The following is a 21,696-nucleotide window of genomic DNA, read 5'->3' on the forward strand; positions in this document are numbered from 1 at the left end:
TGGGCTTGTATATGAGCCTTTTTTTGCCTGTGCGGGTCACGGTCTTGGTGGCAAGAGTAGAGCCCAAACAAAATGTTAGTTTTAAACAAAGGAAGCGGCTAATGCACGGCCGTGCATGCGTTAAGCAGGCCGCACGCACACTCCGTAATAGGAAAAAACCATCGACCCTCACTTGGAAAAAACCTTCAACGCGGGCACAAAATCACGTCAATCATGACCCCGCCTAGACAAGGCCCGCCAGAAGGCTAGGCTCACGCCCACTTTCCTGTTTTGCTTTTCCCTCACCTGGAAGCTTCTTCCCCTCTTCCCTGTTTTGCTTTTCCCTTTCAACCCTCAAAACAAAAGATGCCCATGGCGGCGCCGCCACCATCTAGGCAGCTGGCAGATTCATTCAAAACAAAGGCAAACTAATACATCCAAAACAAGCAGGTACGTGCGATTGTGCAATAACTTGGTACTATCAACTTCTTCTGCCACTACTTTCAACAAAATAGTCTCAAAATAGAACTAGCCAGATCTGTTACTAGAAGGTTTCTTCTGCCAGATTTGTTCTCTTGAATCACCTAACTAGCCAGATCTGTTACTCTGTAAGAAATAGCAGATCTTATCCTAACTTTTGAGCAATTCACTACTTTTGCATAAAAGCAAAAATCAGTTGTTTTGCATAAGCAATCCAGATCTCTTGTATCACATAGTACTATAGTTTCTACTACATTAGCAGATCTGATACTACACCACTGTACGTCTTGGGTACCCATTAGATGACATGTGTATATGTTGTATGCACCACACATGCAGATGTACATCTTTCTGCATTAAAAAGCTTCTTGTGTTAGCTGCTGCACATGGTTACTCCTATACATTAAACTTTCTTGTGTTAGTTGCTGCACATAGCCTCACCCCTGCAAAATTAAACAAAAGTACAACTGATAAAATCAACTAAGTAGATGACAAGCAAGCCTCAAATTACAAAACTTTCTCTAAAAGGAAGAGAACACAATGACACTAGATTTGTAAAAAAGTTGAAAAAACTGAATATGAAATAAATTATAAACCTAAAAGCATGTACTGAATAAAAGCTAGCATGTATTCAAATACAAAACAAAAAAAAGCATGTACTTAAACCAAAAAAAACTGCATAAGTTGCTGGCCTATTTTGTCTAGTTTTGTACAATATTATTGCCTAACAGGTTTGACTAAGTTGCCTACTGTCATGATATAGTAACAGACACCTATAGTTAATGTTTTGCATGCAGATCTCAAAAAGATATGGATCTTAACAAGCTGCCACCAGATTTAGATGAAGATTTCTTGGGTGCATTTGATTTTGATTATATAACCAGCAACCCTACCTTCTGCACTCAAGTGTCCACAAATCCTGAAATTCCTCAGCCTAACAATGAGCATATGAACCAGCAGATTTTGCCTGGTATTTCTGAAGATGGTCATGCTGGTTTAGCAGAGACAGAACCTGCAGTTTCAGAAGAGGTTATTCCTACCATTTCTGAGATCAGATTGTCATTTGAACAGGCAAGAATAGAGGACAAGAATGAAGATTCTACTACTAATCCTGTAGTTGCTGAAGTAGCAGAAGAGGAGGAAGAGGTGTGGTCTACACTTGAAATGCCACACAATGGGATGTCTTTTGCAACCTTGGATGAAGCAAGGGAGTACTACAACTCGTATGCAAAGAGAACTGGCTTCTCAATTAGAACAAACACGTCACGTCGGTCTGCAATCACGAGAGAAAAACAAAAGGTGCAGTTTGTGTGCAACAAGGAAGGCTTTGGCAGGAAAAGGAGAGTTGTTGCTCAGCTTGTTGATGGAATCACTTGCTACTCTGACAATGATGAAGCCAAAGAAGAGGATACTGCACAAGAAGAAGAGGATGAGCAAGTAGAAAAGAGGAAGAAGTTTGACGGATGTAAGAAAAGAAAGAGGGAGAAAATGCTATATACAAACTGTAAGGCAAGGTTGGTAGTCAAAATCATTGGCTCTAGATGGCAAGTAATCTATTTTTTGGCCGAGCATAACCATGATCTTTGGTTCAGCCCTCACTCAAGAAGTTCCTAAGGTCCCATAGAGGCATACCGAAGCAGGAAAAAGACTTCATTGTTTTGCTACATGGATGCAACTTGAGCACCGGTAGAATCATGCAGCTGATGAGCGAGTTCTATGGCTCAGCACAGCTGGTTCCATATGACGGCAAACAAGTTTCAAACTTCCGCTCCACCATCCACAAAACAGAAAAATTCAAAGATATGCAAGAAACTGTGGATTACTTCAGAGCATTGAAAGAAGAAGACCCTGAATTCTTCTACAAGATCAAGCTTGATGACAACCATAGGGTTGAGAACCTGTTTTGGGTTGATTCAGCTACAAGGCGTGCTTACAAAGAGGCATACAACGATTGTGTCTCATTTGATGCAACCTATATGACCAACATATATGAGATGCCTTGTACACCATTCATAGGAATCAACAGACACTGTCAAACTTTTCAACTAGGATGTGCCTTTATAAGGAATGAGAAGACAACTACCTATGAATGGTTGTTTCTAACATTTCTAGAGGCAATGGATAGAAAAGCACCCCTTAACATAACCACCGATCAAGATCCTGCGATGAGAGCTGCCATTTGCATTGTGTTTCCAAACACAACCCACAGGAATTGCAGGTGGCATATCATGGACAAGTTTTCAGGCACAATTGGACCAATCCTTGCTAAAAATGATGAGTTGAATGAGGAGTTTGTGGATTGCTTAAACCACACTGTAAGCCCAGAAGATTTTGAGTCAAAGTGGGCTACTATGGTCTAGAAATACGGTTTGGAGGACAATGAGCATTTTCAACACCTATACCACATAAGGCAGAGCTTCATACCAGCCTACTACATGCACAGTTTCTTCCCATTCCTCCAGTCGACTCAAAGGAGCGAGGGGTTCAATGCTTTGTTGAAGAAGTATGTGAACCCAAACTTGTCAGTGCTACAGTTTGTGAGGCAGTACCAGAAAATACAAGAAAAGTGTCTGGTTGCACAGGATGGGCAAGACTTTAGGACCGATGAGAATGAGCGAAGACGATGGTCAAGGCATCCACTTGAGAAGCATGCTTCCACTGTATACACAAAGAATATGTTTTACAGGTTCTCCAAAGAGTTTGAGAAAACTGCAGAATATGATGTGAAGCCTATAGGGCAATTCCAATATTGGTTGGAGCCCAATAATAGCTTTGTTTTTGGGTATGGAAAAAGGAACTATCTTGTTACAGCAATAGAAGAGGATGAAAGCTATTGCTGCGAGTGCAGCAAGTTTGATAGGGATGGAATCATTTGCTGCCACATTATGAGAGTTATGGTTAGAATGGGTGTGAAATTAATACCAGAAAGGTACATCCTTAAAAGGTGGACGCAACAAGCAATTGCTAGTGATACTAATCAGGTCCAAAATGTGAATGCACCAGTGGGGCTTGTAGCTCGTGGGATGCCATTGACTAGTGAAAAAACTTTGAGATTGACCAATGCAACCACCGCGTTTGCAGCAATAGCAGTGGAAGGTTGTACAAATGATGAAAACTATGCTATTTTGGAGAAGCACATCAAGGAGATGCGATCTGAATTTGAAGAAATTAAGAAAAGGATGATGGCAAATAGGCAAAACACTAGTGGTACAAAAGGTGCACAAAATGGTACAGGTGTCTCTACTCTAACTGGACTTTCATTGCAAACTGCAGGTTTAAAAAACTAGACACTATATTCTGCTTTACTTCATCTTTGTACGCTTGTACTAGATTGATTAGTTGCTTATTGCATTTCACATTGTAGGTGCAATGGCTGGTCCAAATACATCAAGTGTAGCGAACCCCCCAAAATCAAAAGCTAAAGGGCGCAGGAAGGAGAAGGCACACAAAAAAGGGATGAATGGTCAAGCGAAGAGGAAGAATAAGTGCAGCATTTGCAAATCATATGATCACAATGCATAGAGATGCCCGGGCAAACTAAAAAAAAACAGTTTCTTAGTGGGAATGCATACCTAGCAAATATTCATTTTACATCTCCATGCAATATTGTTTTCTGGATGTTGGAGCCATTTGTATGTGAGCATCTTTCGAATAGTTGGCATATCTTTTTCCTTAAACTCTGGCATGTTAAGACCATTCCAGTGTTCACAGTGCATTAGCATGTGGAACCCGCAATCATGACTGCAAAAAAAAGTCATAATCATATGGAGGATGACAGAAACTTTAGATATGAAAATAATATGTATGTTGAACTGTTGACCTACTTGTTTGACTGCAATGGAACATTAATATCAATCAGTTGGTACTTGTCAATATTCTTCCTTGAATTAGGGTAATGTTTGCGCCAAAGTTCCTTAATTGCAGTGATCAAATTGTTGCAGCATGTCTTCAAGTTAATGTCAGCGAGAGACCTCATAGAATCGAGAACTTCAAACCTTTCTTCCCTTAGGTTCAACACTAGAAGGAAGAAGTGGCCCACTGTTCTATCAAGCCTTTTGAAACGAATATTTTGCAATACAGGAAACATGACCTACAAAAAAAATGCTAGCAAAAAAATGAGAATAGCTACTAAAACCAAAAAAAGCTTCATAGCATCTATATTGCCAGAAAAAACATAATCCTTGAGTGATATAACAGCTAGCAGGCTTCTAAAAAAATAAAAATAAAAAAGATGGTCGTGAATCAAATTGAGATATGGACAATTTAACATAGGCACTACCTGTTGTTCTCTGCCCCTACACATGTCATATTTTGTTATTTTCTATAAATTGCTCCACAAATTTTAGAACACGAAAACAAAAAGTTATGATGGTAGGACACCCAAGATTGCATATTTTTTTTTAAAAAAAAGTATAGCCTAAAATGAAACAATATTATAGCCTAATGAACATAGTTAAATTGCCTATTTTGAAAAAAAAAGAAGAGGATTAAGTGGACGATCAATTATCAATTGAGAACGGTCTAGGTGATGGAGGCTTCTTTGGAAAGCACTATTAATCTCCCCATTATCCAGAATCCCATCTTGTAGAAAAGACTCTAAAAAAAAGAATTAAAAAATAATGTTAGAGAAAAAAGTGCTTGTTTGAAAAAAATAAGCATACAAACTTAGAAACATCAGTACAAGTAAAAAAGAAAAAGGGGGGATTCTCACAGCTATTCTTAGTGGGAGTATTTGTTTTACAGGGATCTTGGCCTTTCTGTCTTTTAATGCATATATAGCAATTTCAGCTACTGTGTTGAATAATTTTCCACCTGGTTTAACTGATTCAGAAAGGTGCTTCAAGCTCACATAGTAATCTGGATAACTGATTATGATATCGCTGCGTACAACATGGATGGATCATAGTTAAAAAAACAAAATACAAAATGAATTCGAGAGTTTAACAGACGGAAAAACTAGCAAAAAAGAAAAAGTTGCACATACTCTCCTTGGCTTGAGCTTTGACTCGAACTCCTGGTTGACCTTGGTTGACCTTGTAGTGGCCGAGCATACCACATCATATGCATGACTTGCAACCTTGCTGCACTTCAAGTCATTTCTGCCATAATCAATATATGGGGACTGCAAAGCACGCCCTGGTCGTGCTGGCCTTCTGGGCGGAGGTTGATACGCAGGGGTGTGTGTGAAGTGCTGGGAGCAGATTGTAGACCATAGGTTGTAGCTGATGTTGTCTTTTCAACTCTTGTTGGCTTCCTTTCTAAATGTTCAATTGGGTTATCTGTAGGTACAGGAGTTTGCTTAACTGCACTGCTAGAAAGTGACTTATCTGTCCTGTTCCTTTCTATATCTTCAATTTGGGCATCAAGTTCTTTAAATTGTTCTTCACTTAAATTGTCCCAAAAATAATCATCATCATATTTCCTTGCGTTCCTTTCTGAATTACATTCACTTGGCTTTGATGGTGGACGTTCACGGGGTGTGGGAAAATCAATGAATCTCATAATGTCCATTGGTGGGGGATCAAAATCCCATTTAGAGTGCTTTCCTGATTTTTCATTCTTTTCCAGAACACTAGCAGAAGGAGGGAGCCTTTAGCCATGAAAAAGAAAAAAAAAATAGTGTTAGTACTGTTGTGTTACTAGAAAAAAACTTGATTTAAAAACAAGGACAAAAAAAATGCTATCTATTCATAGTTGCAATACTATCTCTCCATAGTCGAGCAATTTTATTCAAATGACATAACAAAGGAGTGATACTAGTGTAGGTGACCATTTGACACATAAACACAACTGACCCCATAAAGTATAAAAATAGACACAAAAAAATATAATTGCTACCAAATTACAAATAACTTGCCTCGCTAATAAATATTAAGTTGCTTAACACAAGAAAAAATATATCCCATTTACCTCAGCCTTTCCCTTCTTGATTGAGAAGAACAACTTCTAGTGATATTGGTTCTGATTCCCTTGAATCACCAGCCGGTGCATCAACTTTAGTGTGCTTTCCTGATTTTTCATTCTTTTCCACAACACTAGCAGAAGGAGGGAGCCTTTAGCCATGAAAAAAACAAAAAAGTGCTTAGTACTGTTATGTTACTAGAAAAAAACTTGATAAGTTATGATGCTTATAACCAGGGAATTAGTCATCTATTCCCTGGTTAATGAACCAGGTAGAAGAGGCACAGCCCAAGCTAATACTGAAAGCCCTAGTTTGGTTTTGAATAATTGATGAAACCCTAGTACTAACCTCTATGATAAGTATGTGTAGACTTAATGAGGTTGGTACATGCCAAGTGATTGAGCAAGTGATGATCATGGTGATGATGGTGATGACCACAAGATGATTAAGTGCTCAACTTGGAAAAGAAGAAAGAGAAAAACAAAACCCTATGGAGATCAAGGCAAAGGTATTGCTTAGGGTTTTGGTTTTGGTGATCAAGACACCATAGAGGGTGTGATCACATTTAGGATAGATAGTCGTACTATAAAGAGGGGAATTATTTGGCTAAGCGGTTATCAAGTCCCACTAGGTGTCATTGTTCATGTGCATGCATTTAGAACCTAGTAAGCTAACTTAACTCCTTCGAAGAAAATGTTTGTGAAAATGCTAACACACGTGCACAAGTTGGTTTACACTTTGTGGTGTTGGCACACTTTGAGAAGGAGGTGGAGTTTGAAGGGCCGAGCTTGCGAGGCGGGATTCGGCGCTTTTCGAGAAAATGAAGTGCATATTTTTTCTATTGCGCCGGTGGGAAATTTGGAGAAGTCGCGGGAGTGTTTCTCGCTGAGGAACACTCACCAGACGCTGGCTCAGAGGCACCGGACGCTGTGTCTGAGCGTCCGGTGTGCAGGCTGCCTGGCTCAGCTAGGGTTGGGCACCGGACGCCAGGCACCGGACGCAAGCTGAAGCGTCCGGTGGTCTGAGTCCGGTGTCCGCACTTTTTGCAAACCTCTCTGGGTGTGAGTCCGGTGAGCACCGGACGCTAAGGGTGCGTCCGGTGGCTTGCGTCCGGTGACCCTGCAAGTTTGCAGAGCTCTCTGCGCATGGGTCCGGTGTGCACCGGACGCGTCCGGTGCTCACTTGCTCAAGCGTCCGGTGCTCTGCAGGTTACCGTTAGACTCTGACACGCGGCTGGCGTTGGAGCACCGGACGCAGGTGTTGAGCGTCCGGTGCCCCTTTAAGAGCGTCCGGTGACCCCGTATTTCGCCCAGTGAAAGAGCCAACGGCTCTATTTGTTTGAGGGGCTATAAATACGTGTTTGGTCGGCTTGGGGCATATACTCTTGGCATTCTAGCATACATAACATCCTTGTGAGCCTAAGCAAACTCCTCCCACTCTTCTCCTTCATAGATTATATATCTTTGTGAGATTGGGAGTGATTCCAAGTGCATTTGCTTGAGTGATTGCATCTAGTGGCACTTGGAGATCGTTCTAGCTGCGGTTTTCTTGTTACTCTTGGTGGTTGCCGCCACCTAGACGGCTTGGAGCAGCGGAGGAGCTTTGGCACGAGTTGGTGATTGTTCGTGGCCATCTCCCGGTGATTGTGAGGGGTCTTGTACCTTCCCCGGTGGAGAGCCGAAAGGTAACTCTAGTGGATTGCTCGTGTCATTGAGCTACCTCACTTGTGGGTAGGTTCTTGTGGTGTCCTAGTGAGGACGAGGTTCGTGCTACACCTCTTAGCCACCGAACCACCAAGTGTTGGTCGACACAACGGGGACGTAGCGTGCCGGCAAGCACGTGAACCTCGGGAGAAAAATTGTTTGTCTCCATTGTACTTGTTCATTGGATTTCTCCCCGTGATTGGACTTCATATTATTGATTGGTTCATCCCCTCTACGCGGCGGTATAAAGATCAAACCATCTCTCTTACTTTCCCGCAAACTAGAGTAGCTTACTTCTTGTATAGAAACTTTAGATAGCTCTCTAGTGTAAGTAGTGACATAGCTCTTGTGTGCCTAGAAATTATGTCAACTAGAATTGTTGGATAGGTGGCTTGCAAACACCCCTTTAGAGCTAGAGCAAAAAGCTTCGCTTCGTTATTTAACTAACCTCTTGCTCTAGTGAGTTTGTAGAATTTTTTAAATAGGCTATTCACCCCCCTCTAGCCATATTAGGACCTTTCAAATACCAAGATGACAAAATCAGAAAATTTGAGATGGAAGGGCCAGTCATAAAGTAGGAAAAAGAAATATTGGACTTTGTGCAGGCAAAAGATCAAGACCAGCATGGATGAGTATGAGACTTATGTTGGCATAACAAAGGAGCGATACTAGTGTAGGTGACCATTTAACACATAAACGCAACTGACCCATAAAGTATAAAAATAGACACAAAAAATATAATTGCTACCAAATTACAAATAACTTGCCTCGCTAATAAATATTAAGTTGCTTAACACAAGAAAAAATATATCCCATTTACCTCAGCCTTTCCCTTCTTGATTGAGAAGGAACAACTTCTAGTGGTATTGGTTCTGATTCCCTTGAATCACCAGCCGGTGCATCAACTTTAGTGTGCTTTCCTGATTTTTCATTCTTTTCCACAACACTAGCGGAAGGAGGGAGCCTTTAGCCATGAAAAAAAACAAAAAAGTGCTTAGTACTGTTATGTTACTAGGAAAAAACTTGATAAGTTATGATGCTTATAACCAGGGAATTAGTCATCTATTCCCTGGTTAATGAACCAGGTTGAAGAGGCACAACCCAAGCTAATACCAAGATGACAAAATCAGAAAATTTGAGATGGAAGGGCCAGTCATAAAGTAGGAAAAAGAAATACTGGACTTTGTGCAGGCAAAAGATCAAGACCAGCATGGATGAGTATGAGACTTATGTTGGCTGAGGCAAGCTATGATGCTTATAACTTGTGGTAGTAGTCTTAGAATGCAAAAAATCATACAGATAAAAAAACAGCACAATGCATTCATTGTAGGGGGACAAGAACCATGCATATACAGTAAGTCAGTAACAGCTGTTTTGACAGATACAAAAGTTCTCCGAACAATTATTCACAAAAAAAATATCTCATTTTACCTCAGCCTTTCCCTTTTTGATTGAGAAGGAACAACTTCTAGTGGTGGATCAACTATGTTGGTTGCATCATCCTCATCAGAGACACTCTTGTCCTCTAGCTCCACTTCTTTGTCCACCTCCTTATCCTCTAGCTCCGCTTCTTTGTCCGCCTCCTCATCTTCCTCGTCCTCATCCTCGTCCTCCTTCCAATCCTCCTCCTCCTCGTCCTCCTCTATCTCTTCGTCTTCGTCATCAACATTCTGTTGGTGAGTTTTGGTAGTTCTTCTCCGTGTTGACCTTCTGGGCTCCTCTTGATCCTCAGAATCATCGCTGATTGTGGACACCTCACTTATAAATGTTCCTATCACTTCAGTGAAACCAATACAAGCTTTCTTGACAACTTTAGATAATTTCCTTTTCTTCTGTAATTTTAAAAAAATGTAAAAAATGTTAGCTCCTAAGTGATTGTAACTGGACACACAATAAGCTAGATTGCCTATTTACTAAGTCAATGTCGCCTAATAGATGACATTTAAATTGTCTAAAAGAAAATGCAATCCACTACAACGTTACCTCCTCATCACTAATAGAGGCTCCAGGAACATCTCCTAGAATGTATTTTAAACAGTTCAAATGCAAAAAATGTTTACAACAATTAATGCTTTACAGCTAACCTTGATCATCCTAAATTTTAGAACTATTTGCATCCTTTTCTTCTCACGCCTGAGCTATCATTTTTTATTGTCTTACTATTAATGCTTTATCAGCCGCACTGTTTTTGCTAATTTATAACAATATTATTGTTTAATGCCTAACACTATTTTTGCCTAACACAATGACATTTGTGTTGTGAAAACATTCAAAAAACTGAAAACTGGCAGAATATTTCAGGGCTTCCAAAAGTGAAACTGAAAACTGAAACTGAAATTGAAATTTGGATTCTATTATTTCCATACCTTTGAAGACATGGGTGCAGATGCCCTGTGTGAAATAAAATTATCTATGTCTTGGAAATCCCCAAATAAAGAGGTCTCAGTGACTGAACCAGCTAGTTTCTTGAGCTGTCACACGAAAAAATGAAAAAAAAGAAAAAGATTTGACTAAATTGACAAATGCATAGTACATATAAAAAAATTGACACAGAAAAATATACAAAAAAAATTCATACCTTGAGTTTCCCAAATGTGCCATTTGTGTTAGTATCCATCTTTATGACCTTGTTGATAAGTTTCATGTTCCATGCTGCAACTCTTGGCTGTTTTTCAGGGACTTGTATGTTTCCTACCTCCAAAGAGTCCAGGTAAAGTATCTAAAAAGGCATATATGTAAGGTACCATTAAAAAACATGTAAAAGAGAAAAAAATAGTACATGAATAGAAGATTAAAAAAGAAAAAAGAAAAGACACTCACGGAGAGGAAATACAGATAGCCTAAAATAGAATCCTTTTTATGCATCTTTCCCACGGATCCTTTGAGAGTATCTACTACAAATTTGCACCAATTCAATTCCTTAACTTTTGATAGATCAACCAAAGAAGGATAGCACTTTGGGCTGATGCACAAAGCTGTGCTTCCACACAAAAAAGTTGAGATAGCAACCATGAGCCAACACCGGAGGTAGTCATCATTTGCTTCCTTGTTTGCGCACAGCCTTTCTGTTATTGTTGTAATTGTAGGAGACCTTCCGTTGTCAAAGCTGCACTTTTCATTGATGAAACTAATTGCACTTCCATTGAATTCATATTTAACCTCATCTTCACCCATAGGTAACCCAAGTATCCTATTCACAGCAGCTGCATTTACTTTAATCTTCCCTCTTCCAGGAATTACAAGCTCTTCTGATTCACCATCCACATTCTTCACAAGCCATTTACTTAGGGCAGATGGCAATCGACCACTTCCTATCTCAAGCAAGCCTCCAAAGCCAGTATCACTAACAAGCTTCCGTTGGGCCTCTGACATTTCCTTGTACAATTTAAACAGTCTAGCAGGAGTTGCTCTATTCCTTACACCCTAAAAATGCAAAAAAAGAAAAGAAAATGAGAAATAAAAAAACAAAAAAATATAAGATTATATACACTTATAAAAAAAGGATGATTCAAACATACATGTGTCCCGCTAGTGCGACCACCACCAGCGCCCCTCTTTTTGGTAGCCATTGTCTGTAAGTAAATTTTAAAAAAGTTAGAAAAAATCATACTGATTCAGAAAAAAGCATACACAACTACCAGCAGAAAAAATGGCATGAAAAAAAAACAAAAAATGGTAATGTTGTAGTGGATTGCATTTTCTTAGGCAAAAAAGTGTCATTCATTAGGCAAAAATGACTTCTTAAAATGGGCGATTTATGTATTCTAAAAAAGCATCTTCTTACTATAACTACTTCCATTCAGTAAATGCACTAAATACTAGTTCTGAGACTTGTTTCTTGTCTCCCAACTCAAGAAACATGTGCCCAAAAACTCATCAGCAAAAAAAGGAAGCTGCTTGGCTGGCAACAGAGAGCCAAACTGGTGCCAGCTATGTAAGCTGCGGTAGCAGAAGTAGATGGGAAAAAAACATGGTAACAGATTAGTCATTCTTATCATAGCTTACAACTCAATAGCGGTTATCCGCTCCTATACCCAGACATTATTTTAAGAATCATTTGTTAGATGCAAATATTTTCTAGATGCAATATTTTAAGAGCCAACAGCTGACCCAAATATTTTGCACTCAACAACTACACAAACTAAACAAAAGATGCGCCTACTGCCCTACTGTGTTTGAAATCAGACTATCGCTTGAAAGAAACAACAATATAGGATGTTCGTGGAGCCTCTATTGGTGATGAGCAAGTTGCTGCTGGAAAAATACTTGTAGTAGATTGCATTTTCTAAAGCAATTTAAGGATCATTTGTTAAGCAACAATGTTTTTCTAAATAGGCAATTTATGTATTCTGAAAAAGCAAATATAGCATCTATGTTCACATGGCACTCATAGCCCCCTCCCCCCTGATTTATATGCGAAAAAATACATGGATAGTTTATGAGAATCATATAAAATGGATATTGGTTTGAAAATGGTCAATATACCTTATATAGTAGGCATGGGCCTTTTGTAAAAAGTGGAATATGTAAGTCTAAATGTATTAGTGAATTTTCTGCATTCAGTTTAGAATATTGAGTTGTATTTTACAGCAGCATAGGCATGAAAACCAGGGCGGATCCACAGGGTGGGCTGCCCGGACTGCAGCCCCCCTTGAGCCTGATTTATGCCTTTAAATCAATAGTACTTCCATTAATCTCTAACTTTAGTTCTAAAGCTTCACTATTTAGCCCCCCTCAGTCCCAATTCTAGATCCGCCCCTGATGAAAACATTATAAGTTGTGGTGAAAACAAGCATTATATTAGGCTTTACCTTTTTAAAACATTGCAGCGTAGGCATTAATTGCAAGAAAAAATTACAAAATTGTTTATAGGCTTTACCTAAAACCCAAACATAGCTAGCCTAAAGCCAATCAAAGAAGGTCTTGCCTTGGCCCTTTGCCCATGGCTAGACCTCTAGTATTGCGAATAACATAAAAGGTACTTGAATCTACATAATTATAAGGACAAGACAATATTAATGGTTTGCTTGTAATATAAACAGCGTAGTTTGGCTCTTAAGTTGGCCAATGTTAACAAGAAAGATGATAGATGAGAACCCATGAACAATACAGAATGAACCATGAGTTTCCTAAACATGTATTCCAGAAATGGGTAATAATTAGAACACAGGAAAAAATACTAAAAACCTAGAGCATAAAAAATGCTTAGCTAATATTTATAATTTGCTTGTTGATTTAGTATAAGTTGCCTACATGAAAGTAATGAAGTACATGTTTAGGAAAAAAGTGGCATGAAATGTGCTCTCACCACATATGTACTTATTTACATATTGCGCACATCATACATGCTTTGTGCTTTGTACTTGATCTTCCCCTCCTAGATAACTTGGAACCTGCAATGGAAGAACATGAAAAAACAAAGAGAGATTAGAGAAGAATGATGTAAAAATTGCCTAATGATTTGCATTATTTTGCATTGATCATGCCACACTATTGCCTGGTCAGAGTATATTTAGTTGCCTATTTCCAATGAAGTTTAGTAACTAATCAATGTGCATGTAAGCGGTAGTATCCTAGAGAACAATTAGAAGCCAGATTGTATTTGTACTGTACAAGGTAGTAGCCTACCAGGGAGTGGCAGGTCAGATCAGTTCCATTTCGTGGCCACTAAAACCTGTTGTCTGACCAGGACATGTAGAAGTCAAACTAGTTTTGGGCTGTAACATGTCGGTTGCCACAACCCACAACAACCAATCTTAGCTATGTTGTACTATAAATAGAAGGCAATATAAACTTGAAGCTGTAGCTTTTAGCGGCACCTAAACAAACTATCCAGTCTTATTTCTACGAATGCATTTGAGTTGGTTTAGATACAACATTGGTGTTCAATTGAGTATAATAAGATATTTTGTGCAAACAAAACATCAGGTCAATGCAAAAATGCTTCAGAACCAGGTGATGAGAACATGAATATATAGTTCTACAGAGCTATTTGGTGTTGCAGAGAACAATTAGGGAATTCATTAGGCAATAATGTTTTCCTAAAATAGCAATTCATGTAGACTAAAAAAGCAAGTATAGAGTCTGCGTTCATTTTGCAACCTACACCCCCACCCCCACCCCCATTTAATTGCAAAAAAATCAAAAACAGGGGCAAAAAGTCACGGTGTCAAAAACAACTGATATTACAAACTAAGAGCTGACATGCAACTCTTGTCTACTGCAAGCTAACATGCAACTCTTGTCTACTGCAACTTTGACCTTGTTACTACCGCAAAATACCTCCGTCGCCGCTCTGAATATCGGCAGCCATGCCCTCCCCTCAGTGAACAAAAAAAATCTACAACTGACTCTAACCCCTAATTTAGCCATGTCTCAAATCTGAGAGGAGGCGGAGGAGGAGGAGCCCTACCTGACATGGTTCCGCCACGGGAAGTGGAGTACCTAGGAGACGACGTCGCGGCCGGCGAGGGCGAGGATGTCGGCGCAGGAGACCTTGTATGCGCACTTGGGGGTCGGCGTCGACGCGCGGCCTTGGCGCGGGTGACGAGGTCCAGCGCGTCCGGTGCACAGCGTTGTGTCGGCGCTCGCGCTGTGCTCGTCGTCGGGGCCCGACAACAGCACGGACGCGTCGCAGCCCTGGGATTGTGCAGGGACGGGGGACGTCAATCGATCTATTGGATCCATGGGATTATGCGGGATCCAGGGGGAGGATGAACGGGAGGGGGGGAGGCGAGGACGACGAACCTGTGTGCGAGCAGGTTCCAGCACCCTATGCGGTTCGAGTTGCCTTCAATTCCTCACCGAGCCTCTTCTCTGCGCAAAAACCCTAGGTCAAAAGCATCGAATCTCGCCAAGAAAACACAGCAGAGAAGATGGGAGATCGACGAGGGAGGAGGGAGGAGGGGAGGGGAGGGGTGGGCGACGAACCTGTGCGGCATCCAGAAAGAGCTCGGCCCCGAACCTCTGCAGCAATGGGGATGAAATGCGTGGGGGGAAACTGACGGGCGCGGTTACCAACGTTTGAAATGACAAGTCCAGACATGACAATACCATGTGGGCCCGCGGTTTGTCCGCATGCCGCTTTGCAAATAAAGGCGCGTCGGCTCGTGGGCGATTGGAGTGTGCGTGCAACAAGTTAATGGCACGGTCGGCCAGAAACAAGTCTTTACCTTAAACAAAGGCCTTGTTTACTTCCACCCAAAATCCAAAAACTTTTTAAGATTCTCCGTCACATCGAATCTTTAGACACATGTATGGAGTATTAAATATAAACAAAGTTAAAAACTAATTACACAGTTTGGTCGAAATTTACGAAATGAATCTTTTGAGCCTAGTTAATCCATGATTGGACAATAATTACCACAAACAAACGAAAGTGCTACAGTGTTCCGGAAAAATTTCGGCAAGGAACTAAACAAGGCCAAAAAGAAACATCTCTCCCTCTCTAATGTTGTCATTTTTTTACTATTTACTAAAAAAAGAAAGAGTAAAGTGCACGGCACTCAAACTTGTTTGGGTATATTATTTTTAGTCCAAAAAATTAGTAAATCATTCATTTAGGTCTTCACACTTGTTTTTCTATCTCTAAAATTATAAATCAATCGTTTACATCATCAAACTTGTTTCATTTTATCATCTCGGTACCTAAACTTACAATTGCCCATTTAGATTCGGTCTAAGGCCTTGTTTAGTTGGAGAAAAATTTTGACTTTGGCTATTGTAACATTTTCGTTTGTATTTGACAATTATTATCCAATTATGGACTAACTAGGCTCAAAAAATTCGTCTCACAAATTACAGATAAACTGTGTAATTAGTTATTTTTTATCTATATTTAATACTCTATCCATGCCTCATAGTTGTACGAGTTTTTATGGTATTCTCGCATGTGCCCCGTGTTAGGCTGGTAGCTCCATCTCTCTCCTTCCTCTTCTTCCCTGAGCTTCCTCCCTCTTATCTCCTCTCTCATGAGCTCATGGCTCAATAGCGACATGGCTTCGAAGCCACGACAGAGGTGGTGACACAACTAGGTTTTAGTGTGTTCTCAGACAACTAGTGATGGGGACGTGATTCTCGATCTTTCGTCGGGTTCAAGATAATTATTGATTTGGACGAAAAGCAACACACCGATCCGGCTTTAGATCAAAAGACCGGAACCCCGCAACCTTAGCACCACATCTCCTCTAATTATCAACAATGTTGTAATCAGATTAACCTTGCCACGAAGGCTAATCTCTGCTACAAATCAAAAAACACAAGCAAAGAACAAGGTAAAATATAACTCAATTGAAGTGAAAATTTGCAGATGTATGATTAAGATCTCATAGTGGGGATTCACAAACCGATAACGACGAATGTTTAGAGACAAATTAATCTAAAGCAAAATCCAAACTCTAATGTAGGTGGTGGCTACTGATTATATAGCCTAAGGGGCATCCAAGGACCCCTCTTCACGTCCATAAGGTGCCCCAACACGTTATAAAAGGCCCAACGACCCAAAAGACAACAACACAACATCTAAACCGATTGTGGATGTCAACTTGTTCCGAGGATTTCTACCGACCCCGAAGGAATTTAGACCTCAAACTAAAGCCATTGATTAGATTATGAAATTATTTTTTCCATCCATATGTGGATCATCAAAAATGGAGTTTGAATACGTTCTAAATGTCTGTTTTATTGCAGGTTGGTCCTCAAGGCTAAGCTAGACTCGAACTCGAGTTGGACTAAGCCTCCGGCTTGGCTTGGATGCCCTTGCTGGCCTCCTAAGGAGGTGGCCATGCAGGAGGACGTCTAAGGGCTTCCTTACTGGGTTCACCATCTTCTTGAGATGTGCTCCCACTTGGGCTAGGGTCTTAAGAATTAAAAACATGTCCACAATGACGATGTACCTCCCAACAAAAACAACGATGTAATATCTTAACTCAAAGGCCTTGCCAATGTGATATTGAAGTGGGATAAGATCTATTTAAAAGCTTATCAAACAAGTTTTCTAGCAAGTACTCATTGACCTCGATCATACTCTGAATGGATGAGTTATGACTTTTCCAATGAAGCGTTGTCGGGCTGCTGACGAACCAAAAGTTCAACTTTGATGAACTTGCAATCTAAAACACATCTACAATCAATTAATGGCATGTACATATAGAACCAAGTGAATTATACCTAAAATCACTATACAACTGTAGGAGCGGGCACACCTTATAATCAATGGTCGTATCCTAAGGTGTCTTATCCTCATTAGCTAAAGTGCAACCCATCATAGAGGCTCAACACGATTAATGGTGTATGTGTAGTCAAATGACATGTTGAGATGACAGACTAGAAAAAGGTGAATAGTTTTTTTCTAAAAATAAATATGTCGACTATCCCAAACAAATAAATTAAAACTACTTAGTCTATCCTTGACTACATCTATCTATCTATATTCGCAAGTAGCTTACACAAGATCATAATTAAGCAACTAAAGAGTCAGGCTAAGTAGAGTTCATCTGCATAATTCTAGATCACATAAATCTATGTAACTAATACTTAAGCAAACAGGAGCCCCTACACATACTAAGGGGGTGTTTGTGACTGCTCTGCTCTACGTTTTTCAGCTCTGCTTCATGTTTTTTAGCCAAACAGTTTCAGCTCCACACACTCAGTTCGAGAAAAAAAATGAAGTTGTGAGAACACCTAAAAAGGTACTCCACTGACTCCAGTTTTTTGTGGAGCTGCTCTATGGTAGACTACTATAGTATGACACAATTGTGGTTTTTATACGCTGAAAAGGCACGAAATTGTGTCGAGGGGTCATAAGTGAAATCTCTAAAACTTCAAAAAAGGACTACAATTTTAATAAACCCATGATTTTAGGTTATAGAGAATACAAGATTTGCTGTATTTAATAAACATCCGATAACTTTTGAATCAAAAATTTAAATAAAAAGAAACTTTTGAATCAAAGTATTTTGTTTGGCAAACCCATATTATTTCCTCTAATGCTTCAAAAAAATATTTTACGTACAAATAGTAGTATGTAAACTAATGTAACTACCTATAATAAACAGTATTATTAGTTAATGGATCCTTGACGACGATCCGATCCATCCCTAGGTATGATCCAGTGCGGCTGGCCCCACATCCGCTCAACCTCGCCGGCGTTTAGCTTCATCCGCCCCATGCGCCCCGGCCTCACAAGGTCGGAGAAGCCGACGTCGTACGCGACGGCCAGGCGCCCGCACGGGCGCGTCACCCGGTGGGCGAGGATCACGTACACGCGGTTCGCCTTGGCCCCCGCCGGGCCGGCGGTGACTGTGAACCCATGCGCGCCGTCGACGAACACGGCGCGGTGACCGATGTCGTGCACGGGCCTCCACCTCGGCGGCCTCCGGCTGCCCCTGTGCTTCGCGCGGTACGCCTCGGTGAAGAGCACGCCGCGGCTGTCCTCTCCGGCGCGGCGCACCAGGAGGATCGCGTCGTCAGCCGAGGGCGCCAAGTAGGCGCCGTCGACGTCGCCGCCCAAGTGCAAGTCCAAGCCCGGCGGCGCCGGGATCCTCGCGCGGGCTCGCAGCGTGCCGGCGTCGATGACCGTGGTTTCCAGCGTGCGCCGCTCGAGGACGAAGAAGAGCCCGCCGCGGTAGTTCACCGTCATGTGCGAGCCGAGCCGCGACTGGTGCACCGGCGTCCACCGCCGCTCGCCGCCGCCGCCGCCGCCGTGCTCGCAGAAGAAGGCCGTGTCGCCGCGGGCCACCATGACGCCGCGCGGGGACCAGTCCCACGCGAGCCCGTCGTCGGTGACGCGCGCGCAGCGCTGCGGGCGCGGCTCGTCGTCGCGGTGGCAGTCCACGGGCTCCTTCTCCGAGAACGGGATGGGCAGGTCCGGCAGCGGCGCGCGCGAGCCGGTGAAGGGGTCGGCGAGGTGGCACGGGTGCCTGTAGCACACGTCCGTGGCCAGCACCGTCCCGCCGCGCGGGGACGGCAAGAGCCGACGCCCGGGCACCGGAGGCATTGCCCGCACGTCGACGTCGAGCATGCGCATGTCGGCGAGGGAGAAGACCTTGTACCCATGCTCCGACGCGAACGCAAGGCACGGGATGGTCGCCGACTCCTCCTCCTCCTCGTGGCCGCCATGCTCCGTGCTCACCTCGGCTAGGGACGGCACCGTGACATTGTTGGTGGTGGCGGGGTCGTCATCGTCCACCGGCGCCTCCGTCCGGACGGAGACAGACGGCGGCGATGAGGAGGACGACCGCCGCCGAGGCCGTCTTTCGGGGGACGACGGGGAGAGGAGGAGAAAAGAACGCAGCTCAGCCCTGTGGCTGCGGCGGTCGTCGTCGTCATCGTCTGGCGTCGTCGTCGGAGACGACGAAACTCCGCAGACGAACTTGGCGAACTTGCCGGAGAGCTGGGAGAACATGGCGGCGGCGGCGGCCATGGTGTTGGCGACTAGAGGCCAACACCACATTGGTGTAACAAACTAACAAAAAACGCAATCTGGCCAAATCAAAGACTACTTATAGTAGTTAATATATTTTGATTTTGATAACTTTAACAGATTAATCCGATCTGTAACAAACACGTCGTACTAGTTTGTTAACGGTAAGATCCGGCTCCCATCATAACTAAGGCCCTGGCTAAATTTTAGGTAGCTAAAATTATTTTAGCTACTCTTGGGTGACTAATGGAACTAAACTATTTTAGCTCTTTTTAGTCAATGTGTTTGGAACTTTAGCTGCTAAAGTGACTAAAATTTAACTAGCTAAAATTTAGTTGGTGGAACCAAACAGGGCCTAAATTAGCGTGAAAACAAGCCCCTGTGCTGGCCCAAATCCTGGTTCGGTGTTTCAGTTAATTGCACGAACGCTAGCAGATTTGCCATTGAGGCTGATGCGTTGGTTTTTTTCATTTACATGCATGCTTATTATTATTGGATTGGAGACCATGGGTCCAACACGTGTGAAATTCGCATCCTGGAATTGTGACAAGGCATCCTATTTTTATAGGCCAAGTGAGTCTCTTGGAGTTTTGTTAGGAAATAGGATGTATGTGAGATATGTTACAAAAGTACAAGTGCTGTTCACTCACTATAAAAAGTTTAATATATTAAGAGGGCTCGAGATGTATATTCAAATTCAATACGTTTGATCTCTTTCTCTCAGCTCCAACGATTAAATACATGAGAGACTAAGGGCACTCGCAATGCAGACTCTATCATAGAATCTAAAGTTATTTATTACCTCGAACAATGTGGACTTAGAGTCTAAATAAACTTGGAGTCTTATTTTTTCTACATCTTTCTTCAATAAATATGCTACCACATCAACAAAATACCATAAATAATATGTAATTAATTATCTTGGACTCTGTGATAGAGTCTTGCATTGTGAGTGCCCTAAAACTTACTACTACCTTTGATTTCAAATATAAGTCACTTGAGGATTTTATTTGGTCAAACTTTTATTTACTTTGACCATCGGTAAATGAAAATTGGCATAGTTTACAAGTCATAGGCCTTGTTTAGTTGCAATTTTTTTTGCACAATAGACAATGTAGCATTTTTGTTTGTATTTGACAAATATTATCCAATCATGGACTAACTAAGCTCAAAAAATTCATCTCGCAAATCACATACAAACTGTGCAATTAAATAATTTTTTAATCTATATTTAATGCTTCATGCATGTGCCGCAAGATTCGATGTGACGTGAAATCTGAAAAATTTTGCAAAATTTCTCAGAAACTAAACAAGGCCATAGTTGATGTTTTCATATTTATCATGGAAACTACATCCATAGTATAAATGATTTCCGCTATGTAAAACGAATAACTAAAGCTGCAATAAAATGTTAGAGCATGTGTTACTCTATTAAACAACATACATGTACAGTTAGGGAGAGCATCATGGAGCACAACCATTCAATCTCTTTTTCTCCCACAAAATGTAAAAAAAGTCATTTAATAAAGAGAATAATGAGACTTAATTAAGTTGTTAGTTTTGTGCATTTAATAAACATTTTACGAGGTGATGTAAAAAGTCCACAGAGGTGGGAGAAAAAGTCATTTAATTTTTCTCACACAACATAGTACATGGTGATAGAAAAAGTCCAAAAACCTCCCCACGTCACAACCCCGTTAAATGCTAGTTGGATACATATATTGCTCCTCTTTAGATTAAGTGCTAGTAGCTAAATACGAGTGCTCAGGCTAAAAAAGTAACTCCATCATCAGAACCCCTACTCCAGACATCATATTTGGTTAGGAACCCATATTTTTTTCTCCAGACCCATTCTTGTTGGCCTAACAGGACAACCTCTATCATCCATCGCGTGTTCTAGCCCTAGCGTGCACTCCCTCTCTCTCTTTCCCTGCACGTGCACAACACTCTACGTTCACCGGCTCGATCCTCCAATTGTGTCCTGTCCAAAAGAAGAACAAAGAGAAAGAAGAAAGAGACAATGACGAGTGGGTCCCTTCTGTCATTCTCTACCAGAATAGATTTAGAGGCCCAAATTTAGGTGTTGCTGTTTGAGTTGAACCAAAATAAAATTGAGCCCCCAAAAGTAGGAGGAGCATCCAAATCAAAAATAGGAGCCTTATTTTTGAGGCTAACAGCTGAAGTTGCTTATATCATTGGCATTTGAGGTA

The 21,696-nt window shown here is 41.4% G+C and overlaps 2 protein-coding genes and 1 long non-coding RNA gene across 3 annotated transcripts; all 3 read right to left on the reverse strand.

The window, feature by feature from the left end:
• On the reverse strand, positions 454–6,019 carry LOC110437185. The gene is made up of 5 exons (XR_002455383.1): positions 5,444–6,019; positions 5,171–5,339; positions 4,284–5,053; positions 4,032–4,200; positions 454–902 (listed from the first exon to the last, which is right to left on the reverse strand). It is a non-coding gene; the product is annotated as an uncharacterized LOC110437185 (long non-coding RNA).
• Positions 9,407–11,480, reverse strand: LOC8071147 (acidic leucine-rich nuclear phosphoprotein 32 family member A). The gene is made up of 4 exons (XM_002445133.2): positions 10,885–11,480; positions 10,643–10,783; positions 10,431–10,535; positions 9,407–9,896 (listed from the first exon to the last, which is right to left on the reverse strand). Exons 1-4 carry the CDS (start codon positions 11,434–11,436, stop codon positions 9,492–9,494), a joined length of 1,203 nt encoding a protein of 400 aa, XP_002445178.2. The 5' UTR covers positions 11,437–11,480; the 3' UTR covers positions 9,407–9,491.
• On the reverse strand, positions 17,993–19,486 carry LOC8085018. The gene has a single exon (XM_002445135.2). It carries the CDS (start codon positions 19,484–19,486, stop codon positions 18,125–18,127), a length of 1,362 nt encoding a protein of 453 aa, XP_002445180.2. The 3' UTR covers positions 17,993–18,124.

Source organism: Sorghum bicolor, chromosome 7 (assembly GCF_000003195.3).
Source record: "Sorghum bicolor cultivar BTx623 chromosome 7, Sorghum_bicolor_NCBIv3, whole genome shotgun sequence".
NCBI lineage: Eukaryota > Viridiplantae > Streptophyta > Magnoliopsida > Poales > Poaceae > Sorghum > Sorghum bicolor.

What these genes read in the sequence shown, in the direction of transcription:
- LOC8071147 (XM_002445133.2), bottom strand. Translation starts at nt 11,436, where the DNA reads ATGTCAGAGGCCCAACGGAAGCTTGTTAGTGATACTGGCTTTGGAGGC. An exon ending in GCTATCTGTATTTCCTCTCC is followed by an intron (nt 10,784 to 10,884) that starts GTGAGTGTCTTT and finishes ATGCCTTTTTAG; the next exon opens with ATACTTTACCTGGACTCTTT. An exon ending in CTGCACCCATGTCTTCAAAG is followed by an intron (nt 9,897 to 10,430) that starts GTATGGAAATAA and finishes TTAAAATTACAG; the next exon opens with AAGAAAAGGAAATTATCTAA.
- LOC8085018 (XM_002445135.2), bottom strand. Translation starts at nt 19,486, where the DNA reads ATGGCCGCCGCCGCCGCCATGTTCTCCCAGCTCTCCGGCAAGTTCGCC.